Below are 24,007 nucleotides of genomic sequence, written 5' to 3'. Positions count from 1 at the left end.
CAGTGCTGCACACGTGCAGTGGGATTACCCAATAGCGATAGCCTTAGAGGGCTGCGCCTATAGTATACTCATAGAAGCTGGGTTACAATACGTAACCTCAGATCACGTTTTAGATGCGACTTTAGGGGAATTATTAATTATTAGGGGAATTATTGAAACGGGAGTTGTACAGTTTTCCGCGGCACAGTATCATGGAAACACATCAGCTTTTGGACGACAGTCAATATGGATTCAGGAAAGATAGATCATCTATGGTACTAATGGAATTAAGTGAGAAAATAGCAAACTGCATGGACAATAAAAAACAAGCAGTGGGAATATTTATAGACTTACAAAAAGCATTTGACACCATAGATCACAATATTTTACTGATAAAACTGGAACGGTATGGCATCAGAGGGGTGGGATTAAACTGGTTGAGAGATTATTTAAGCAACAGACAACAATTTGTTGAAATTGGTGAACATAAATCAGAATACATGAACATAACTTGTGGAGTACCTCAGGGGTCCGTGTTGGGTCCAAAGCTGTTCATAATATACATCAACGACATTTGCAGACTATCAAATATATCGAAATTTATTTTATTTGCAGATGACACTAATATGTTTTGTTCCGGTGACAATTTGAAAGAGCTAATGGAAGTGATAACAGCAGAAATGATTAAAGTAAAACATTGGTTAAACACAAACAAATTATCATTAAATATAAGAAAAACAAAGATTATGTTATTTGGAAAACATAAAACAAATCCACAGATACAATTAATACTAGATAACATACACATAGAAAGAGTATATGAAATTAAGCTCCTTGGTGTGGTTTTAGACCACACAATCAGCTGGAAACCTCATATCGCAATATTGGGAAAAGCCAGATACATTCTGGACTATAACTCATTGTATACTCTATATAACACACTAATATTGCCATATCTGATTTACTGTATGGAGATTTGGGGAAACACGTACACAAACAACCTACAGCCGTTATGCACATTACAAAAAAGGGCTATAAGAGTTATCAATAATGTTGGATATCTTGAACACACTAATATATTATTTTTGAAGTCACACATATTGAAGTGAATTGATCTGGTTAAATTTAAAACGACACAAATCATGTACAGAGCCAGACATAATCTACTTCCTAGGAAATTAAAAACATTGTTCATAGACAGAGAGGGTGGGTATAATTTGAGAGGAAATCTACATTTTAAACAACTCAAGGTCAGAACAACTCTGAGAAGTATGAGTTTAACAATCTGTGGGGTGATTTTATGGAATGGTTTGGAGCAGGAGTTAAAACAAAGCAGGAGCATAATTCAGTTTAAAAGGATGTACAGAAACACTTTTTTGGAAAAATATGAGAATGAAGAAAGGTGATTGAAGATGAGAAATTATTGTATATGTATATATAAATGTAAATCTAAGTAGGAATAACTTGCATAATGATTTAAAGGACAATCATTGATAAAATAAGGGGTGGGAATTAATAAGCATTTGCTTCCTCCTACTCCCTTTCGGACACATATGATTTATTATTATTATTATTATTAATATGAAGACTTTTTTTGTTTTTTTTGTTGAATATACAAATATTACCATGAATGTGGATAAATACTGTATTATAACAATACGGTATTCTGTTTTTCACATTTTGTTATTTTTTAATTGTTATTTTGTAATCTGTTCGAAATAAAGAATGAAAAAAAAAAAAAAATAAATAAATCTGCTGCTAGGAAAATGTGGGGCAGGGCTGAAAGGTGGGGGGGCCAATGGCCCCTATAGGGGGCGTTTCCTATAGGGGCGTATCCTAACTTTTTTTATCCAATAGCAACTTAAGGGATTCCAGCTGCTTTTATAAATCCTCGCAGAAGAAGTCATTGTTCTAGTGATGGGAATTCCGGCTCTTCTTGCTGAGCCGGATCATTTGGCTCACCAAGAAGAGCCGGCTCTTTCGGCTCCCAAAGGGCTCTTCAGTTTACCACATATTATACCTTTTAATTAAATCAAATGTAGCCCTGTTTTGACTAATGATTTATATGTGTAGGCTACACATATAATATCACTTAAATTATTCAAGACATCCTTTGTACTAAAGTATTCAAAAGTAAAAATTACATGTTTAATATAAATTATTTGCTGTGGCCAATTGTTTTCATTGCATTTACAGACCCGTGTAACTCTCTGATACCACCCAATGAATGCATTGACTTGCTTGTAGAACCACGCTACACAAAACAAATGGCAACACCTATAAAAACTATTTAAAAAAAGGGGCTACTGTATCAACCTATATAAAGTATATAAATATAGTTTTTCTCCCTGCAGGAGAGGGGAGCGTGCTTTGAGATCAACTGCTAGGCTGCAGCGGGGAGAAGAGGGGAACAAAAAGAGATCTCCGTCCTCCGTGTTTTATTCTTATAGAAGTAAGAAGAGAAGTAATGGGGCAGAAACCCTCCTTTTTACGCAGCGGTCCAGACATAGACATCATAGCTACGGCGACACATATTCAGTTGCCAGTTACTTTTGGCATTAGGGCAGGGATATCTTTCAAGGTTTGACATAATGAATCGTGCTACTTTTAAAGCAAGCAACGATGTTTTCAAATCTGTAATCAAAAAGCTCCTCAAAAACACTATAGAAGCAGTTCCTGCCGTTGTTACGTTAGGTCAAACAGTAACAACGGACTACTTTTCTTAGCGGATGCATGTCAATTTAAATCAATACATAAAACTATTTTTTAAATGAATAAAATATTTTTCTAAATCCATAAAAGCATTTCAATTATTATTGGGAGTCATGTCGTTACTTTGTTGAGAATGTGGCCATGTGTAATAAGCGGGATAATGTCCACATTGCACATTGCATAATGTGCCTTCATGCCGATCTAGATCCCTCCGCAAAAACAAAACATAAAAACGGCTCGTTCGCGGGCGAGAGCCGGCTCCCGTCGTTCGCCCCTATAGGAAACGCCCCTATAGGAAACGCCTCCTTGCTGCGGTCTGCAGCCCCAGCCTGGTTCTCGTAAAAGTTTTTCGCTCAAATGACACCATGGAGGAATGTAATGGGAGTTGACAGGGGACTCTGCCCGCCTCACGAGTGCCTATTTTCGGGCACTTTCTTTCACTTTTCCCCCTATTTTCCCCGGTTTTATGATTATTATTATTATTATTATTTATTTTGGCTATTTCACCCGGTTTCTACCGGGGACATTGCCCGGTCCTTGGGTGTCCCCCCACTGGCCTGTGTCCAGCCCCCCCCACACTCATCCATATATTAACGGATTTTGACAATTTTTTATGCATTTTTCTCCTCTCCTCTCACTGATCGAATGGCAAACATGACTCACTGTCGGATGGCCTCCACGCCGCTCTGGCGGTCGGTTCCTCCGAACTGCGGGTTCGACTCTGATGGTCGGGAGGGTGTGCTGCGTTGGGGACTTCCCGCACTCTGCGTGTCTCTTCCTTCCCGAGCCGGCCGTTATGAAGCGTGACCAAGACGCACCGTCCAGGGGTCCCACGGGTCCCGCAGCGGGTTGGAGGTTCCCAGCTGGAACCTCTCCACCTTCGCCGCGGTGCACCCGGCAAACACGGTTGTTTCTCGAACCTTCCACTGTTGTCTAGCAGGTGTAACTAAAATACAAGATGTCGTATTTATATATATAAATTAGGGCTGTCAGTCGATTAAAATATTTAATCGCGATTAATCGCATGATTGTCCATAGTTAATCGCGATTAATCGCAAATTAATCGCCCATTTTTTATCTGTTCTAAATGTACCTTAGAGGAATATTTTTCAAGTTTTTAATACTCTTATCAACATATGAGTGGACACATATGCTTTATGCTAATGTTTATTATCATTTGAACAATGACAAATATTCTCATGAATATTAAACACAACAACCTGGAACCTCTCTCATACAATACAAATGGGGGGTGTGTGTGTGTGTGTGTGTGTGTGTGTGTGTGTGTGTGTGTGTATATATGTGTGTGTGTGTGTGTGTGTGTGTGTGTGTGTGTGTGTGTGTGTGTGTGTGTGTGTGTGTGTGTGTGTGTGTGTGTGTGTGTGTGTGTGTGTGTGTGTGTGTGTGTTGGATCGTTGGAGCTATGTGCAACTCAAGGCATATGCTCGAACGGGAGCTGCCTGGACGCTGCAATCATGTTGCTGCAATCATGAGTGTGCTGACTTCTCCTACAATGTCCCGCTGTCTGTTTTCCTGCATCAAGTCAAGTGCTCGGTGCAGTTGTGGCGAAATGTCGCTCCTCTGTTTTCATTTAAACAGCTCCTTATATCCGTTAGCGCAGCTAGCTAGCACCAGATGCTAACAACAACAACAACAATGCACGTAAGGTCTCTCTCTCGCTCGCTCGGGCCACACATACACTCACACACACACACACACACACACACACACACAACACACACACACACACACACCACACACACACACACACACACACACACACACACACACCACACACACACCCTCCCGGTCCTCCCGATGGCCAGTCGGTGCCTGCCGGTGAGCGTGGAAGTGTGGTCTGCCACAAGCGGGCGGCAGGAGCGGGGCTGTCAGCAGATGGTATTTTAAACTCAATGCACTCTGAAACTACAGGACGGCCGAGGAAAAAAAAAATACACATGCGTTAAAAAAATTAGTGGCGTTAATTTTTTTTTGCGTTAACGCGTTATTAAAGCGTTAACTTGACAGCCCTAATATAAATACATATATATCTATATAGATAATAAGTGTCAGTACGATTTTATTTTGTTTTTGCGTGCATTTCCTGTTTGGAAAGTGGCAATGTACTGATAGTGGTGATTTTATTTTGGAATTCTTAGCGTGCACTTCCTGTCCTAAGAGTGGAGGTGTCCTGAGAGTGGAGGTCTGCACCGGAACTGTCCTGAGAGTGGAGGTCTGCAGGCAGACCCCTCTCGAAAAGATAGACACTTTAGATTATAAGGGAATCACCATAAGAACTGAATAGTGTACGTTATATCTCTCACAGGCTCCGCCCTCTACTGGACTCTATGGGTACTACCTTATCATGCAAGCATTCACCTACTGAGATTTCTATAGACTTAGCCAGCCCCGGGGCGGGCCTACCTGAATGCGCGTGCATCTCACTTCCGTATAAAAGAAGGCCTCGCCTCCTGACCATCATCCTTTACTCTTCAGCGAGCGGAGGTGATACTGACACTGAGTCTGAGACGTTTGAGAGAAAGTAGGAAAGCGAATATTATTGAAATGGAGCCACTCCTGGAGCATCGAAACTGCCCGTCGTGCCCTGGCCTGATTGCGGGAGCGGATCCGCACCGCCAGTGTTTCCAGTGCCTGGGGCCGGACCATGCCGAGCAGGGAATGGGCCAGACACCGGCCTGCGTTGCCTGTTGCTCGATCCCGCTGCTGAGCCGCCGGCATCGTGCGGAGCACTTCTGGAGGAAGCTCGGCCCGCAGGTGCACGTGGAAGATCCGGACCTCGAGGTGGTGGACATGGACGATCTGGAGGACGGGCCATTTGAGTTCGCCCTTCCGAGGGACGGAGTGGTCGACTTCACGGAGGGGGAAGATGACGACATCTCCTTGTCTGACACCCCCGGTTCCAATGGCCAGGAGGATCCAGCACTCCCAGCGGTGATGACCCAGGCGGCGCAGCGTGTAGGCTTACCGCTCCCCCTACCACTGCCACCGAGGCCTATAAGCCGCCTTACTCCTAGTTTCCACTGGGTCCGTCTGCGGTGCGTTACGGGCGCGTTGCGGCTGCGCCGCAGCGTCCGCGTTGATCGCGCGAGGCCACTCTAGTCAATGGGTGCTATTCCACCAGACGCACTGCGTTACGGCTCAGAAGCGTCCCAGAAGCGTCTTGCCGCTGGGCTCCGCTCGAAATAGGATTGAAGTCTATTTTTCGACGCGACGCAGCCGTAAGGTAATGTCGGGCAGGAAGTGGAACGGTGACAGCATCCGGCCCACCACCCAAAACCGGTACCTTCTCCTCCCCCCATCCCTCCTCTGTAGTCTTTCCAGTAAGAGAATAAAGGCCAGCGTTCTCCTTCGGTTTACAGGCACTGTGTGTAAATTATATAGAATAATTATGATGATGAATGCATTTTTTTTACCACTAAAATACAGCAACCCATCTTTGATTCATGTTTTTAACTGGACTATTACAATTATTATTAATTATGTCTGTAGTCTACAACACAACAAAATAGGAAATAACAACAATAAACACGATTTAAACAGACACAAAAATAAACCATTTAACTACGCCTACTTACTTTCTTGTAGAAGTACAAATGTCCAGGAAATATGCCCAAATCAACAAGAACTGCGAGCCGGTATACATGACGCTGCGCTTCCGTAATGCTTCTGAAACGCTCGTGAAACGCGCTCGGTAGGGTATGATGCCGGAGGAGGCCAGACCAAAAACGAGGTGCAGTCGTAACACGCCGTAGACGGACCCAGTGGAAACTAGGGGTTAGGCAGGAGTTTTACGGTCCGATGCTTCCGGCGCAGCCGTCCTTCGTCTCGCCCTCGTTGCCAGATATCTGGCAGTGTGTGGAGGCGACATGTCGGGCATTATCAAGGTGCAGGGACGATCAGACACGGTGTGTCCTGGCGTACCCCCCCCTCGATGAGAGCCTGGCGGCCCATCTGTTGCCGCGAAGAGCTGCTTGGGCGGAGGGGAAGAAACCTCTGCCCCCGCTGCCGCGGGACCGAGAGGCCCTGGAATATTTGGAGAAAATGTTCAGGCTCAGTGCACAGATGGCGGCTGCGGCCAATAATCTAGGTGTTGGGCGTCTCTTGGATTTCTCCTCAAACAGACGCCCCTGCTCTCCCGTCTCAGGACGGGAGCGATTATCCGGACCGCTGCATAGGTCAGATGAACAATCTGACCTATGGAATGTTAGAAATCTACAGGCAGTTTCTACTTTGAATCAGTGTCTGTTCAGTGCTGTTGTATCACCCTACCCAGCGCTTGATCATTTTTAAAATATACTATTTCCCTTTGCACAATCTATAAAGCTTTAGATTGTGTTTATTTACCTGAGGTTTTCTAACACTGGCATCACAGAACCTGCACTTTGACCAGTTTACTTTAAGGGGGCCTTGGGTGACAGACACAGTCAGTGTTTGTCCATCAACTGTGACTCCCACAAGGTGTCCTTCTCTGATTGGATGAAGGAAAGACTTTCCACTACAGTGGCCTGCCCTCAGTTAAAAGAACAAGGCAGGCGGTCGGGTTCTCTCAGAAAAAAAGAAGGAGATTCGAACAGAGCTGTCTGAAAGTTATCTGGGAGCTGGAGTCTTCGGGCCTCTGGTGACAGTGGATGAGAAAGACTACTGCTCGGGAAAACACAGGAAACGTACACTTCCAAACATAAATTGAACTTCAACTGTCCGCAGGGTTAGACACCTGAAACCGCTCGGGCAGAGGTGAAGCTCTCTTGCACAATGTCCCTTGATGTTGTCCCCTCGCTGCTGCTCTTCCTCTTTGTATTTGGGGCGTCCCATGCCTGCCTCCAGGACCCCGCTGAAGCCTACAGGTTCACGGGAGCTGTGAGCCGCCTGACCTACCCTGCTGCTGTTGTTTGTGAGTGGATTTTGACCCTATGTTGTTGTTAACCTCCAAAGTTACTTCATTCATTACCATACTTGATCAAATTAACAATTATTTTGATAACAAACAAACGAAAATATTGCTGTAAAAGGAGTTAATGGGAAACACTTCACTCGTTAATGCAGATTCAATGCTATTAATTCCATATATATTCATATTCCAGAGGGTAATAATGTTTTTCTTCATTTATTCTCATTACATATGGAAGTACTAATGAGTTACCAGTTGCTTTGGACTGTGAATACCCAGCTGTATGCAATGTTTCTGTCCTTAAACAGCATAATGTAACATTCCAACCCAGTCTCACGGCATTTCGTGTTCACCAACACGATTTTTAATCTATTGATTCGTGTTCACCAACACGATTTGTCCCTTTTTTTCGTGTTGCACAGCACGATTTTAAAAGCAATGTATTTCTACTGCCTGCAGCACGTCTTTTTCTCCGGTCGGGTCGTGGAAGACCGGAAGCTGTGTGGTTCATAAAAACATGTTCTTACTCAATATCAAGCCACAATTATTGCTTTTATTTTAAATCGTATAATTTCGGACTTTTATTGCCATCTGTGAGGAAAATAAATGGGGCTCAGAGCCTCAGGATACTGAAATCTGTATTTTTTTAAATCTTTTTTTCCTTCTAATTTGTTATTCTTTTCAAAATAACACACTGTTATTTACTCATCAATAACACACAATTATCCTTGCTTTTATTTATTGGTTTAATTCCATAATCTCGGGCTTTTTTGGCGTCCGTCAGGAACTGAATTTCAAAATAAATATAACCGGAAACAGACGTAGGCATTTCGATAACCCAAGATCCTCAGCTATGGTTTTAAGCTCGCTGATTAGATGTGTTAGTCGCAATGCATGCTGGGATTTGGTGTTTATATTATATCAAATCCGGAAAACATTTTAAAAGAATAAAATAATACTTAATTCCGAGTGCTCTTGCTTTTCTCTTTGAAAGTCATCACATAACGCCATTGTAATACACGGTTCGGCTGCATTACATATTACAGATCTGCCGTAGTTCTTTATTTATAGCGCCCTGATGAGAAGACCTTTGGAAAAACTGGAAGAAATGCCGCCGATACTGAATACTTGACGTGGATCATAAATATATCAACAATTAAACAACATCTTCAATTTCTCTTCACACAATACGTCTCCTTGCAGTATCAACACTATTTCGGCTGACTTTTACATTTGATCTAATTCATAGATAGGTTATATTTACACCATAACGGTGCACAGCTGATAGAAAAGGAATGTAGTCTTTAAAGATATTACTGATTTTCTTTGAATGTAAGAATGTAAATACTGAGTCTGAAATAGTATAGCAATATGCTGTAAAATGATGTGAAAGCATGCATAAAACTAACATCTTCAGATGTTGTACATACACACTAATAATACAAAGTTATTATGGCTGTGTGCACCTTGTGTGCACCTCCTAGTGGTTAAAGCACGTTATTGAATTATTGTTTTTATGTGTTATATTTGATTACAAAAATATTAAGAGTGCATACTTTCATAGGGGGAAAGTAGAAATATAGAATATAAAAAGCAAGAAGATACTATAAGTGATCTCTACAATAAAACAGTTTAGTGCAGGATGTACAAAGATATTAATAGGAGGAGGTGCAAAACAGAAAAACGGATTAACCTTTTTTTAAACATTAAATATTAAATATTAAGCCTGACAAAGTAATTAACGTCTAATATATTGCTTTCCTGCAATGTTAACTATGTTGAAGCACTTATTTTAACTGATATTATACACATTAATTATACTCTTATGTATGTAGATAGAATAAGAAATGTGCAGAATATGACAGTTTAATGGTGGAGGTACACACATATTGATAGATGTCTTGTAATGCACTGTTGAGGAACCTGTGACCCAAGTTTTTAATTCATTGCATAACTACACCGTAGTTGTGTATGATATGTCAATAAACCTTTGAAAATCTTGAAGGGGATGTGCAAAATAGCCATAATATACAGTCTTTAATTAACTATTAGTAGAGGATAACGAGTAATTAATATACTTTATTACTTGTTTCCATTCATGTCAATTGCAGATACATGTTTAGTCTTCTCAAGCACCAACTATCAAATATCTCTTCTGATTGTTGGCACTTGACAATCACCTTATCTGAATTTTACTCAGGTGTAACTAAAGTCTGATTTAAGGGTTGTTTATATTTCACATCATTAATCAGAATCTGCAAAGTAACTCAAATAAGTGTAGTGGAGTAAAAATACCAGGTTAACCTCTGAATTGTAGTGGAGTAGAATTACAAAGTAGCAATGAGCTGTCATGTGGGTATATATTAATGCTATATATTAATGCTGCGCATTATGGACAGCGATTTTCACCCATTTATTAATTATATGTTTTACATTTGATAACACCAATGTGTTTAATACTGGCAACTTTTAATTGTGGGAAAAACGAAAACGTTCAGTAGAGACGTCCCATAGAACATTTTGCGAAACACAATAGACAGCATGTGTAGTTCTGGGGGGGCGTTCGATTCCAGTTTTGGATAGTCTGGCTGGTTTCGTTCCATTTCACACAGCTGTTTGACGCTCTGCGTAACCTTACGGGACTGTAGTCCTAAACGATAGCTGGGGATTATGGGTAGTGTAGTGTCTTCGGCCATCCTAAACTCAGAAATGTTGACAATCGCAATGATGCTCGAAATGTCCCTTATAGGTCTACGTCTGTTTCCGGTTATTTTTATTTTGAAATTCAGTTCATGACGGACACCAAAAAAGCCCGAGATTATGGAATTAAACCAATAAATAAAAGCAAGGATAATTGTGTGTTATTGGTGAGTAAATAACAGTGTGTTATTTTGAAAAGAATAACAAATTAGAAGGAATAAATATTTAAAAATACAGATTTCAGTATCCTGAGGCTCTGAGCCCCATTTATTTTCCTCACAGACGGCAACAAAAGTCAGAAATTATACGATTTAAAATAAAAGCAATAATTGTGGCTTGATATTGAGTAAGAACATGTTTTTATGAACCACACAGCTTCCGGTCTCCCACGACCCGACCGAAGAAAAAGACGTGCTGCAGGCAGTAGAAATACATTGCTTTTAAATTCGTGCTGTGCAACACGAAAAAAAGGGGCAAATCGTGATGGTGAACATGAATCAATAGATTAAAAATCGTGTTGGTGAACACGAAATGCCGTGAGACTGGGTTGAACATTCTGTATTGGTGTGACCTACAGTAGTACCTCAGCAGCCTCAGGGTGTAATTCACTTTGAAACCATTTTCAGAAACATGGACAGCTGTTAGTAACGTGCATGGTACTTGCAAGTTCATTATAAATACTTATAAACTAAGATTGCAAGTTTACAATCATGCTAACACAGCGGAACATCAAGCAAATGCAACAGCAAATAGCATGCTATCTCTAATTACTTAGTGGTCCAACATCACAAAGCCCAGCATGCATCTGTCATGTCAGTAGTAGGTGGTGAACTTGATCCACTACAATTTGCGTATCAGGCAGGGAGAGGCGTAGAGGATGCAAAGCTTTTTATACTGCACACCATCCACAAACACCTTGACAAGCCGCAAGCCCACGCTAGGCTTTTATTTTGTTTGCTGACTTTTCTTCAGCATTTACACAATGCAGCCACATCTCCTGGTAGAGAGCCTATTAAGTCATTTTAAACTGCCCGATCAACTTGTTTTATGGATTTTAAACTTTCTAACTAATAGAGAGCAGAAGGTGTCTGTCAATGGACGCCTCTCTGACTCTGTCATCACTTCCACGGGCTCGCCTCAAGGAGGCGTTCTTTCGCCCCTACTTTTTATAATGTACACTGATAAATGCAGGAGCATGCAAGACAACAGCTACCTGGTTAAATTATCTGATGATACCGCCCTCTTGCCTCTCCTTAGCGGCTCAGAATCAGGTCACGAGTATGCTCTTATCGATTTTATTTCCTGGTGTGATGACAGTTTTCTGGATTTAAATGTCTCCAAAACCCAGGAATTGATCATTGATTTTAGACGTCACAAGGATGTTCCTAAGGAGTGCATCATACACAACTAGAGCATGCAATTCCTGAAGAAATTGCTAGTGGGAATGCTTTATGCTGAAAAGCTGATGCTAAACTGCTATGCTGAAATGTACTGTGTAAGAAGAAAGTGAAGAATTTAGATTGAAATGATACATGAACACTGGGGGCTTGAATGTGTGATGAGAGAAGAAATGAAAGTAAAAAGGCTTGGAAAAGCAGCAGAATATTTGAACTTCAAACTTCTGAACTATCTTGATGGCGAATGATCTGTCGCCATGCCAACGGCATTTGGTGACACCCCATAATACGCTTAGATGCGTTGATGGCTGCATCGTTACCAAACCTGTGAAGTTCAGGGCTGTTTGGAGTATTTTCACTGAAGTTATGAGAAAACCGTGTTTCTTCATCTGCTAAACTCTCTCTGGTCCAGATGACTGTCCTTCCTCTGTTCGACTACGGTGATACCATCTACCGCTCGGCGTGTAAAGGAGCTCTCGATCATTTAGACGTTCTGTATCACTCCGCCATCCGCTTCGCCACCAATGCCCCCTACAGGACACACCACTGTGACCTGTACTCTCTGGCTAACTGGCCCTCTCTTGAGACCAGACGCAGCATCCACTGGCTGATGTTTGTTTACAAAACACTCCTAGGCCTCACTCCCTTCTACCTCACACAATTACTGCAACTCCGCACACCCCCAACGCACAACACCCGGTCAGCTACAAGCATCCTGCTAAAGATCCCTAAAGCCCATACATCCTTTGGCCGCTCCGCCTTTCAGTGTGCAGCGGCAGATAGCTGGAATACCGTTCAAAAAACATTACAAATGAAAACCTTTGTCTCCCCCCGCACCTTCAATGTCACTATTATTGACACCCTGGTGCACACATGCAGCTGCTTTGCCTGATGCTGATTTTAATGACTGATTGAACCACAGCAATATTGTTTTAGAGTTTTTATATGTTCAACTGCTATGCCTGTCATCTTTGCTCTATGTGTTTGTGTTGTCTCCTGGGTTCTGTAGTGCCCGGAGTGTGTCTTTTTATTTCCTCCCAAACCCCATCCCCTCAGGAAGCCTTTGCCTCCTGTCAGGTCATCATTGTAAATAAGAATTTGTTCTTAATTGATTTTCCTGGATAAATAAAGGTTCTACTACTACTACTACTACTACTACTACTTCAAGGCGAGCATTGTGTTGCCGTGGCAATGGCATTTGAAGACATCTCAAAACTGTCCCGTGAATGTCTTCACGGCTGGACTGTTAGCACACTGCTATCGATATTTATCACACCAGTGATCGACTTCCAGGCTGCGAGTTTGTATTGTTAAATTTGGCAGTTAGCGAGTTTTTATGCTCTGCATATATTTCAATTAATGTCCTACTCTCTCTATCAGTAACATTGTTTTTTCTCTTCTTTTGGTTTCCGTTATCCATATTCGTTATTCAATTCTTAGCTTGCTCTGAATGGCGGAGTTTGAGTGTTAAATTATGTAGACGTGTGTTGCTTGGCAACAATTACTGTTTTGCGTGTATTCACTTAAGACCAGGTGCAGCTACGCCCGAGACTACGCTGGTCTGAAGTCTGCTGCTCTGAGCATGTCAGTTGGAGTGATGACATCATCGTGTTCCATGACACAGGTGTTTCTATTTGAGCTAACGAGGTGTCCAGAGATCACAGGTTTCCATTGTTCTGAATGAGAGATCCACATGTGAACGTTTTGTGGAAGAACCGTAACAGATATCTGTGAAATTTCAAAGCGTGAAGCATGTCAAGGAAGTTGAGTATCTGAAGTGTAATTTTTGTTTAATTTCGGGATAACAATATGGCCTTTTTGGCAGTTTAACTAAAGGTGTGCGGCTGCTGCCGTGAGGACATATCAGCCTGAAATTACGATGGGCTTTGATGGAGGAATGTTGAATGTTTTTGTCACTTTGTGCCGTCAAGAGGCATTTTGTTTAAGTATTTTTGCTTAATTATTTGTCATTTTTCAAGCTACGAGATGTTTTCCTACGTTTGTCATGACAAATGATGTCTCAGGAATGTAGGGTTTGGGAATTATGGCAGTTTTAAAAAAAATATATGAAGGCAAATTTCAAGATTTTCTACCCTCTAGCTTTGACATCACACACTCTAGGTCATGGGTCGGCAACAGGCGGCCCGCGGGCCATTGTTGGCCCGCCAGCAATACTATTTGGCCCGTAATTTTGAGAATCAAAAATAAAATATTGTTTTTTTTTTTTTTTTTTTACAACATAGGACTGACAGTCGCACATCAGGGTTTCCGTTAGCCTCCCTAAAATTTCAGAGAAAAATTTACTTTGAAGAGAACAATAAATACACCTCAATTTAAAAGATAAGTCTGTTAAAATACAGATAATAGCCCTGGCTTTGGGACTGAAATGGGGCTAGAGAGGACGAGCCTCCCTTTGGGCGGGTCTAGCCAGAGGCTCTGGATTGGGCGCCTATATCATCAGTGAACCAATCAGTGGATCTGACTGTGCATCAGAGTGTTGATGGGGAGGGTCATCAACGATATCAGAGTTTTTTCTGAACCGGGGAACAGGGGCGCTGCGCCCTCTTACCAAAATCAATTCCTTGAATTAGACTTTGATTATGTTCTGGCCCGCCATCTTGTGGCTCAGCAAAAAATTGGCCCACTGCCAAACTTTCTTGCCTACCCCTGCTCTAGGTAATGTTAAAATCTGAAGAAAACCTCTAAAACAAGGTAACAAGGTCTGAACAATGTTTAATATCTCTAAAAGTAAGAATCAGAAGTTGTTTTACATGAGTAATGTCAGAAAGATGTGTAACATTTTAAAGTTGGAATGAGGTTTCTGAGTGAAAGTATGAATGAACAGTTAGCAGTTGAAGTCGCAGGAAGATTTGTTGAAGTCTGAAGCTTTCCTCCGTTGACTTCAATGTTAAAAATGTGATGAATTATGGGATATATCTCTGGAATTATGAAAGTTATGAATGAGAAAAGTAATAGCCATCGATTCCCGACCGAGCAGAACGTTTTGATGTTCGAACGGAGTTTCTGCGATGTTCAATGCGGGAGGCGAAGCGCGGCAAAATACCGGCGGAATAATAAACTTTTCGTGCGTAGAAGAACAGATAGTTGGAATGCTGTATGACAAGGTAGAAATTGTCACATCATACAAATACTTGGGCACCATTTTTGATGACCACCTCAAATTTGATGTGAATACTGAGTGTATTGTGATGCGGGGTCAACAGAGGATGCACCTTCTTCACAAACTGAACTCTTTCTCTGTCAGGCCTTTCATTCTTTGTCGTTTTTACCAAGCATTCATTGAGAGCCGTATTTGTTTTTCTCTTATCTGCTGGTTCCATCGCCTCACGCTGAAAGACAGGAACAGCCTGAACAGCACGTTAAGACCTGCTCCAAGGTCATCGGCGTGAAACAGAGAGACTGAAACTCCTTCTGTAACCAACAGATTCTGCGGAAAGCAGAGAGCATTCTGAACTCTCCAGGTCGCGTACTCTCCAGGTCGTGAACTCTCACATGAATCTCGTCAGTTGCCATCAGGGCGAAGATATGCTCTACCTGCTCAAAGGACTAATCGCTTTTCTAAATCCTTCATCCCTTCTGCACTCAAACTTTTAAATTCTTGAAAGGCTTTTAACTTGATTATTTATTTATCTATTTATTATTGTGATGCTTTGAAGTATTTATAGTGTAAATTGGAATGATCCACATCTGTGCTCCGGGTGTGTCTGTGTGTTTTCTTCTTGTATGTTCCCTGTGTACACAACATAAGCTGCTGCTCATAACCAATTGCCCCTTGCTGGATTAATAAAGTTGTTGATTGATTGATTGTCCTGCTGCTTTTTATGTTGTGAAGCCCTCGCCCATGATAAAGCCAGTCAGAGAAGTAATCTTGTTTGGTGGTGCATGGCTCCTGTTCTGGCACTACTAACCCTCCCCCCGCCACGGGTCTGAGAAGCTCCTCCCACCTTTTTTAAAGTGATTGCAAGACAGTTTTTTTGAGGCAGTAGTATAAAGGTAAAGTCGCTACATAATGTTGTTCTAACTGTCTTTGACCATATGTGTGTTTGTGCGCTGCGGGCAGTGAACGAGAAAACAACCAAAGTGATTGAGGCAGCGTTCCAACATGCCAGATATCCCAGTGTGAAGGGAGAGACGTCCCTGTTCCTTATAGGCAGAGTCATATATGGCCTGGAAAAGTAAGAGGGCACACACAACCACAATACACAGATGGACACGCAAAATGTCATAAAGTCAGGTCATGTTTCATCTTTCACCCAGTTTGGAGATTCACAACCTGTCGATTGGTCAGAGTGCATTTGAACTGCATCCAGGGGAAGGGATCTCCCTGGAAATAACAAATGTGTCGGCAGTCTTTAAAGGGAGACTCCAGTATGGATACGGCAGCTGGCTGTGAGTCTGTGTGACCAGCATCTGAACACTGCACATCATTCATATTCAGAACACTTCATTGACACCAGCACTGCACCTCCTCGCTGTGCTTCTGTTGATTCATCTTGAGTTCCTGTATGTTGCTCTGTCAGCATGGTGACATCACTTCCTTTGCAAACCCCAGTACATTGATGCGTATTAATATGCCATTTGTATTTCTTTTTTCATGTAGTGTCAGCTTTGAACATTCAATTGACTTTGAAATTGAATCTCAGATTGATCTCGGAATCAACCCCAAACTGTGTAAGTACTTGTTTTGTATGTGTGCACAGCCATTAGCGCTTGGAAGTGAGTGCAGTAAAACAATGCTTGGGTCGGGCCCTCAGGGTTCGGAGGGTGACTTAAAAAATGTATTCCATTACAATTTCTAGTTACCTGTAAAAAATCCATCAAACATATAAAAGTAATGTAACCGGATTACTTTCCTTTTTTATTTTTAGCTCACCTTAATATCAAATGTGCAAATAAATACAAGAGAAAATAGATATCAATAAGATGTTTTTTTTGTTCAAGTATTAGCCACAGCACAGTACAGCTTACAAAGAAGATATACAATCTGATCATTTTACAACAAACATGTATATTGCCTTCAAATTGATGCAATTGGATTTGTCTCATACACACAGCCTTAAGTTAGCACATCATTTTATTTATGTTGGCAAATCCCAAATATTTTCTCATGTTACTTTTTGAAAAGGTTTGGTGTGTAATGATTCAGTCCTTCAGCGAGGCAGCTGCTGGTTCAGTATAATAATAATAATAATAATAATAATAATAATAATAATAATTCATTTATTTTATATAGGCGCCTTTCAAGGCTCTCAAGGTCGCCGTACAAACAGTACAGTACAGTACACTGGGACCTATTTGTTCCAACTAACTCACTTTAAATCTGTCCTTACACGTCCTCACATGTCTTCTGTTTGTGTGTCCTCTGTCAGACTGTGGAAAGGGGAAGGTGGCAGCAGACACATCGGACTGTTTCCTTAATTTTCACAAACTCAGTCTGCATCTGCAGGGCGACAAAGCGTAAGCTACACAACTGAACCCTAATGATGTTACGCAGTCTGCATGATAATGTGTGTGTAACCGTGCTGTGTGTGCTGCCTGGACCAGACCCAACTGGCTGAAGAAGCTCTTCACTGACTTCATCACCTTCACTGTCAAACTGCTAGTAAAGGGACAGGTGAGGACCAACGCAAATACATAAAGTATGCATCACTTTTCAGAGTAAACGTTGACATGTCTTCTTTAGTCAGAGTAAAGATAACACTGAATTGAATATGTTTTCAAATGCAGATTTGTAAGGAGATCAACAAGGTGGCAAACATACTGGCAGACTTCATACAAGAGAGAGCAGGTGTGTGCACAATGTGTGTGTGTGTGTGTGTGTGTGTGTGTGTGTGTGTGTGTGTTCACCTGTATATGTCTGTGCTTACAGAGCAGTTCCTCCGTGATGGAGACATTAGTGTGGACATCGGTGTGTCTGCTGCCCCTGTCACCACTGCAAACTACATAGAGTCCTACCACAAGGTAAGGCCCCTCCACTGCATACAACCTAAGACTAAGCTGCTTGCTTTTGAAAAAGTCCATCAATAGATGAAAAGAGAAACTGTTAAACATTGACAGCAGGGTGCTTTGCTAGATCGGCAAATGCAAATGTACGGATATTCCCCCATCAGAAACCTTTGATAAATGCTGAGGTTCATGCTAAACTTAAATCATGGGTTATCGTGCACAGCAGCGCTGACTTGGAAGAGAACAAGAACTCCAGGTGGCGCTCTGGAGAGCAGCCAGTCTGTGGGTAGACAGAAGGACCAGGAGGCCTGCCCTTTTGCTTTAAACAGGGCAGATGTGTGCAAATCCTTTAAAAGGGTTAACCCACACGAGGCTCCTGGACCTGATGGCTTCCCAGGCCGTGTTCTCAGGGTGTGTGCAGTTCAGCTGCAGAGACATCTTCAACAGGCTGCAGTCTGTAGTCCCCACATGCTTCAAACACTCCACCATCGTTCCTGTCCCCAAAAAGACAATAATCACCAGCCTCAACGACTACCGCCCAGTAGCACTCACCTCCTTCACCATGAAGTGCTTTGAGCGGTTAGTCACCTCCTCCCTCCCTGACTCTCTGGACCCCCTGCAGTCTGCCTACAGAGCAAACAGGTCCACAGACGACGCCATAGCCCCCCCCCTCCACACTGCCCTCTGACACCTGGACCAGAGCAACACATGTGAGAATGCTGTTCAGCCTTCAACACCATTGTGCCCTCCAAGCTGGCCATCAAGCTCAGGGACCTCGGGCTCAACAGCGCCCTCTGTGACTGGATCCTGAACTGAAGGATGAACTGAAACATCACATCCTCCACCCTGATCCTCAACTCCGGAGCCCCTTCCCGTCCTCATCTCTGACGGTTACGAGACATCTGGATGACCAGGAAGCAATGGAGAGAGAGACACGCCTCCATCACCAGCAGCAGGGCTCGGGTGGAGAGAGCAGCTGTATTAGATTCATAGTAAACAGCAGTGTATAGACTGCAGTCATCTTCAATATAATTCCAGTTCATGAAAGCAACGTTTTTGATATAATAATAATCTCCTTGTTTTGAGTATCAATACTCTGTTGTCTTTCTGTTCATCCAATACTTACTGTTTTTTTTAAAAACTTCCAGGGGCTTTCCTTATACAGAAACGTGTCTGCTGTCATCAATGAGTCTGTGTTCCACCCCAGTCAGCTGACTGAACACAAGATGCTCTACATCTGGATCTCAGGTCAGCAGTGAGCGGTACTCTGCCTCTTGAAATGTGGAAGTGCAGGGGTAATACAATAAAAGGTTATCTTAGAGGGAGAATCCAATAATGTAACGGGTCCCTCTGCTCTTCAGGATCTTAGTTGATGTAATACACAATACAAATCTGATACATGTTGATTGTGAACTTCTAGACTTCAAATGCATCAAAATAATCTCTTTCCAACTTTTGGTGCCAGTGTATCAAAATGTGTTTCCTGTGTGAGCATCCCAAAGTTTTATGTTATAAATATATAATCCCAGTCTCCAGCACATAGAAACTGTCGGATGCTAACTTGCACATGTTGGGCAATTAGCATAAATTGGGTTGAATATGGCATTAAAGGCTAAACAATAGTAACACAAATTGCTTTTGCGATTCAGACAGTTTGAGTGTTTTTGGTTCATTGAGGATGCTGGATCAATTCGGACATTTTCAGGATCAAAATGTCAGTTTTAACCAGAAAGGAATACCTATCTGTCCTCTCTGTGGGATGATACCACCATGAGTTGGACTGCAACCATTGGATATAAAGAGCACAGGATGAAAAGATTACCTCTACTGAGGACAATTATTTTCAAATAAATAAGCAATCTGTCCAATCCTAATAATCCAGAGTCCCCTAAATCTTCCAAATCGAGTACACATATTGGCATTTCTTGTTAAAACCGACTGCCATTTTGGATACTGAAAATGTTAGAAATGGACTCAGCATCCTCAATAACCCCCAAAACCACTCAAAAAGTGTACAAATCGGTGAAGCTATTTTTGAACTCAATGCTAATTAACGCAATGTATGCTAATTGTGCAAAGTGCCCAACATATGCAAGTTATCATCCGGCAGTTTCTATGTGCTGGGGACCCTACTACATAAACATTTCTAACGTAGAACTTTGGGGTACTCATAATCTACGGGTTCACAAATGTACTTTATGAGCTGGCAACTAGGCTAATCTCAGAGAAGCCAAATATAAATTCAGTGAAATAAATCTAACTTTATGAATCGTGAGTATCTTAGCCAATGAACAGCAGCGTTAGCAGCAGGGTGCGTTGTGTCTCGGTTGTAAGGGTGAAATGGATAACTTGTGTTTAACCCCAGACCAGATTCTGAACCCCATGGTTACTGCTGCACACCATGATGCCCGATTCCAGCTCAACATCTCTGGAGCAGAGCTCAGTGTGAGTACATCAGAGCTGTGCACATACACATGGGAGGATCTGGTATCTGTTCATACAAGTTAGCTTGGGTAGTACTTACTGCATAGAGACGATATGAACCTCACCCATTGGTTCTGCATATGTTAAAACCAGAGTTGGAAAAAGTACTGAGATCCTTTACTTAAGGAAAAGTACTAATAAAACATTTAAAAAATACTCCTTTACAACGTGATGTTGTATCAGCTAAATGTACTCAAGTATCAAAAGTGAACGTACTGATTGTGCAGGATGGCTCTTCTGGGAGTTTTGTATTATAATAGAATATTATATTATTCAGTTTTTATTATTAGAAAATACATACTAGAGTTTTGTAATGCTGTACGTTGTCATTGTGGAGCAAGTGTTATACATTGTGTACTACTGAGTAGATTAGTAGTATATACATATAAACACAGGTTGTTATTTATGTTAAAAGTACCTACTCACTAAATAAATCAACTAAACAAATGTAGTGCAGTACAAAGCACGATATTTACCTTTGAGATGAAGTAGCATAAAATAGTAAAGGACAAGTTCCCCAAAACTATACGTAAGTACTTGAGTGAATGTGTTATATTCCACCACTGGATACAATTACTGTCTTGAATCTCTCCTCACCAGAACCATGTGATTGCAGATGTTGAAACTTAAGTTTGTGATATTTCATATCTTGTTAAGTCTTACTTTACATTAAATGCAATTTCAGGAGCTTTTCAAGACCAATCTCTCCAGTACCATGCCTGCATATTTCAGAAAGGTAATTTGTAAACACCTCTTCGTCCTGCACAATCCAAATGCACACACACACAGGTGATATTATGTTGTGTTTGTGTGTTCAGTGTCTGCTGGAATCAGGCTCTCCACAGCTCAGAGTGTGGAGTTCATCTGTTCCCTACCTCCACACCTCCACCTCGGGTACGAATGTCCGGGGGACGGCCTCCGCTCAGCTGCACTGTGGGGGGGCGGGGGCTCCAACTCTCTCCTTCCAAGCGGTATTATGCCACTTATTATGTGACATTTCATGTGGTTAAAAACACTTTTGTGACGCATCCTACATACCAAAAGACATGCTCCCTCTAGTTTCCTCTGGTCTGCAGTGGTCTCCCGCCTGGGGGAAAGGTAGCCGAAGAGGAGCTTCTGCAGTTGTTGGGGAATATGTGGAAGATTGTAAAGCAGCTCAATAGTCTCAGTTCGTTTTTTGCATCAAAATAGTTAACAAAAAAGGATTACAAAGTTAGCTAGAAATCAATAACAGAATGAGGCATACATAAAGGCTCAAAGTAATAGAAAAACAGCTTATATTGTCGGCTAAAATTCATTGATAAATAGTTCAAAAGTTGAGCGTCTACAACACTAAACATAGGAGTGCAGTAGTATACAAAAAATGAGCGATTCCAAGTTGAGGATGATATTCAATGTGCCAACAAGGTTCCATAGGATGTACAATGCCTCTACTGAGTCTCCCTCTGTCAAAGAACCTTCTCTTTAATAATAATATGTTATATGTCTGATGCTCATATGTGAATCTCTGTACTTCAAGGCATTTGAAAGGAAACAGGTATAGCCAAACAAAGTCACCTGGCAGACCTTTTTGTATCTGTATGGACTGACAACATTTAAGACCATAACAAAGCGGATGCAGGATATAAGTGGATGCAAGTATACTATTTTGACCTTTTAACTTTTAGCCAACATATCCACATCTCTGAAACATTGAAACATTGACTTTAATAAATGTATTATTTCAACAGATTCCCTATAAGAGTGTTAGTACAATATTAAATATTATTAAAGTATTGTCCCGGCAGAGGCTCAGTCAGTAGGGGCTTGGACCAGTACTTGGAGAGGTCCCAGTTCACATCCTGGGTTAGGGTTACAATACATTCCCCCTGCTCCTAGTACTAGGATGGGTTGAAAGCTGAGACCAAATGTCACTGTGTGCTGTGTGTGTGACATTGGAGAAGGTTTAATCCTTAATCCTAGCATTAAGTTGAACCTGATATTTGTTATTTAAATGTAATGTTAGTGCTTTAAACAAACTTTATACGCATATGTGTAATTTGTTGACATAATACATTTATTTAAGTCAACGTATCAGTTTTTTCAGTCCAGTTTATCACTTTTGGCATTTAAATTCTGAATGACATGCACTGTGGTGGCGTTTTAATCCTGGTCTACATTTAATAGCCACCTCTGTCGAGGTTGTGGGTTTTGACGCGCCTCTCTTAGTTTCCAAAAATATTAAGCTGAGATCGTAGTTGAATTAGATGAGCTTTATTCATTGGTCGAGACGGAATAGAAAATAGGAGGACACATGTCTTCGCTTCATAGTAAAATAAAAGTTATCAGTCTCAAAGAACAAAAAGAACACGGTCAAAATACTTTTCCGGTCCCCGTCTCATCACCATCAGCTGTGTCCTATCAACTTACCTTAACTTAGTATATTGCATACTTTCAAGTCCATGTAAGACCAGTACTGAGTGTGTGGGTCTAGTACTAATTGTCTGTAATGATCTGCGTTCAAAAGGCAGCCTTTGATGGGGGGGGTAGGAGACCAAGAGTCTAGTCCGTTGGTCTAACAGTCAGATGTGCACGTGACTGAAAGGCTAAGGCTTAGTAGGCTCAGTCTGTTGCCTCCAGAAGCAGACATAGCTTAGTTATGGGTCTTTCAATGGTACTAGTCTTGGTTTTAACCAGGACACTCCTAACAAGTCCTTTTGAACCAGGAAGGGTCTTCACTACGCATCCCAGGAGCCAAGTGTTCCTCGGTGCGTTCTCATCAACGATGACGACCAAGTCTCCGGGGGTGAAGTTTCTTTTGATTGTATTCCATTTGTTCCGTTCTTGCATCAAAGGAAGGTATTCCCTGGTCCAGCGCTTCCAAAACAGGTCAGCAAGGTATTGCACCTGTTTCCATATTCTCCGTGAGTACAGATCCTCTCTCTGAAAGAGTCCTGGGGGCAAGATTGGATTTGTTCTTAACTGAAGTAGGTGATTAGGTGTGAGGAGCTCAAGGTCGTTTGGGTCATTTGTCACCGTTGTGATTGGCCTATCGTTCATTATTGCCTCAACCTCACACAAGGCTGTGTGCAGAGCATCATCATCCAATGTTTGTTCCTTCTGGACAGAATGGAGGATCTTTGTAACCAGTCGTATTAGCCTCTCCCACACTCCGCCATGGTGAGCTCCAGAGGAGGGATTAAACGTCCAATCAATTCCTTCTTTGAGTAGTGTTTGCTTGATTGTGTTGTTATCCAGTTGTTTTACAGACTCCTCCAGTTCCTTTTGTGTGCCGATGAAGTTGGTGCCTCGATCTGTTCTGATGCTCTTTATTGTGCCTCGGCGACAGATGAATCGACGAAGAGCGTTTATGCATGCAGCTGTATCCAAATGACTGGCAACTTCCAGGTGAACAGCACGGCTTACCAGGCAGGTAAAGATTACTCCCCATCTTTTGACTTGAGCTCGGCCACGTTTCACCTCGACGGGTCCAAAATAGTCTATGCCTACATGAGTGAAAGGTGGAAGATCAGGTGTTATTCGATCAAGTGGGAGATCAGCCATTTTCTGCTCTCCAGTTCTGGGGCCTCATTTATAAACGGTGCGTACGCTCAAAAGATGGCGTACGCCACTTTCTAAGCAATGTTTGCGATTTATAAAAAACAAACTTGACGGGAAAATGTGTGGTCTTCCACGCAAACTCTGACCCATACTCTGACCCCACGCGGTACGCACAAAAACGGGAGAGACGAGACACTGCGACACCGTTGGCAGAAGGAAGAATGGAGAGAAATATGTGGAAATAATACCATAAATAAAATGTTACCTCTCATTTATCATATATGAAGAATTCATTTTAAAACATTGATTAAAGCCAATC

The 24,007-nt window shown here is 41.9% G+C and overlaps 1 protein-coding gene across 1 annotated transcript in view; it reads left to right on the top strand.

The window, feature by feature from the left end:
• The first annotated feature begins 7,220 nt into the window (after positions 1 to 7,220).
• Positions 7,221 to 24,007, top strand: part of cetp (cholesteryl ester transfer protein, plasma) — a 43,256-nt gene continuing 26,469 nt past the window's right edge. Inside the window, exons 1-12 of the mRNA XM_034088219.2 lie at positions 7,221 to 7,603; positions 15,779 to 15,893; positions 15,976 to 16,107; positions 16,319 to 16,389; positions 17,088 to 17,175; positions 17,263 to 17,332; positions 17,446 to 17,506; positions 17,588 to 17,679; positions 18,813 to 18,912; positions 20,030 to 20,109; positions 20,834 to 20,884; positions 20,967 to 21,119. Of these exons, the coding sequence (XP_033944110.1) occupies positions 7,465 to 7,603; positions 15,779 to 15,893; positions 15,976 to 16,107; positions 16,319 to 16,389; positions 17,088 to 17,175; positions 17,263 to 17,332; positions 17,446 to 17,506; positions 17,588 to 17,679; positions 18,813 to 18,912; positions 20,030 to 20,109; positions 20,834 to 20,884; positions 20,967 to 21,119 (1,152 nt within the window). The 5' untranslated portion in view covers positions 7,221 to 7,464. The remainder of the gene's footprint in view (positions 7,604 to 15,778; positions 15,894 to 15,975; positions 16,108 to 16,318; positions 16,390 to 17,087; positions 17,176 to 17,262; positions 17,333 to 17,445; positions 17,507 to 17,587; positions 17,680 to 18,812; positions 18,913 to 20,029; positions 20,110 to 20,833; positions 20,885 to 20,966; positions 21,120 to 24,007) is intronic.

The sequence above is a fragment of the Pseudochaenichthys georgianus genome, chromosome 7 (assembly GCF_902827115.2).
Source record: "Pseudochaenichthys georgianus chromosome 7, fPseGeo1.2, whole genome shotgun sequence".
Lineage (NCBI taxonomy): Eukaryota > Metazoa > Chordata > Actinopteri > Perciformes > Channichthyidae > Pseudochaenichthys > Pseudochaenichthys georgianus.
Note: the sequence above shows the minus strand (reverse complement) of the source record. Positions and strands in the feature narration are given on the sequence as shown.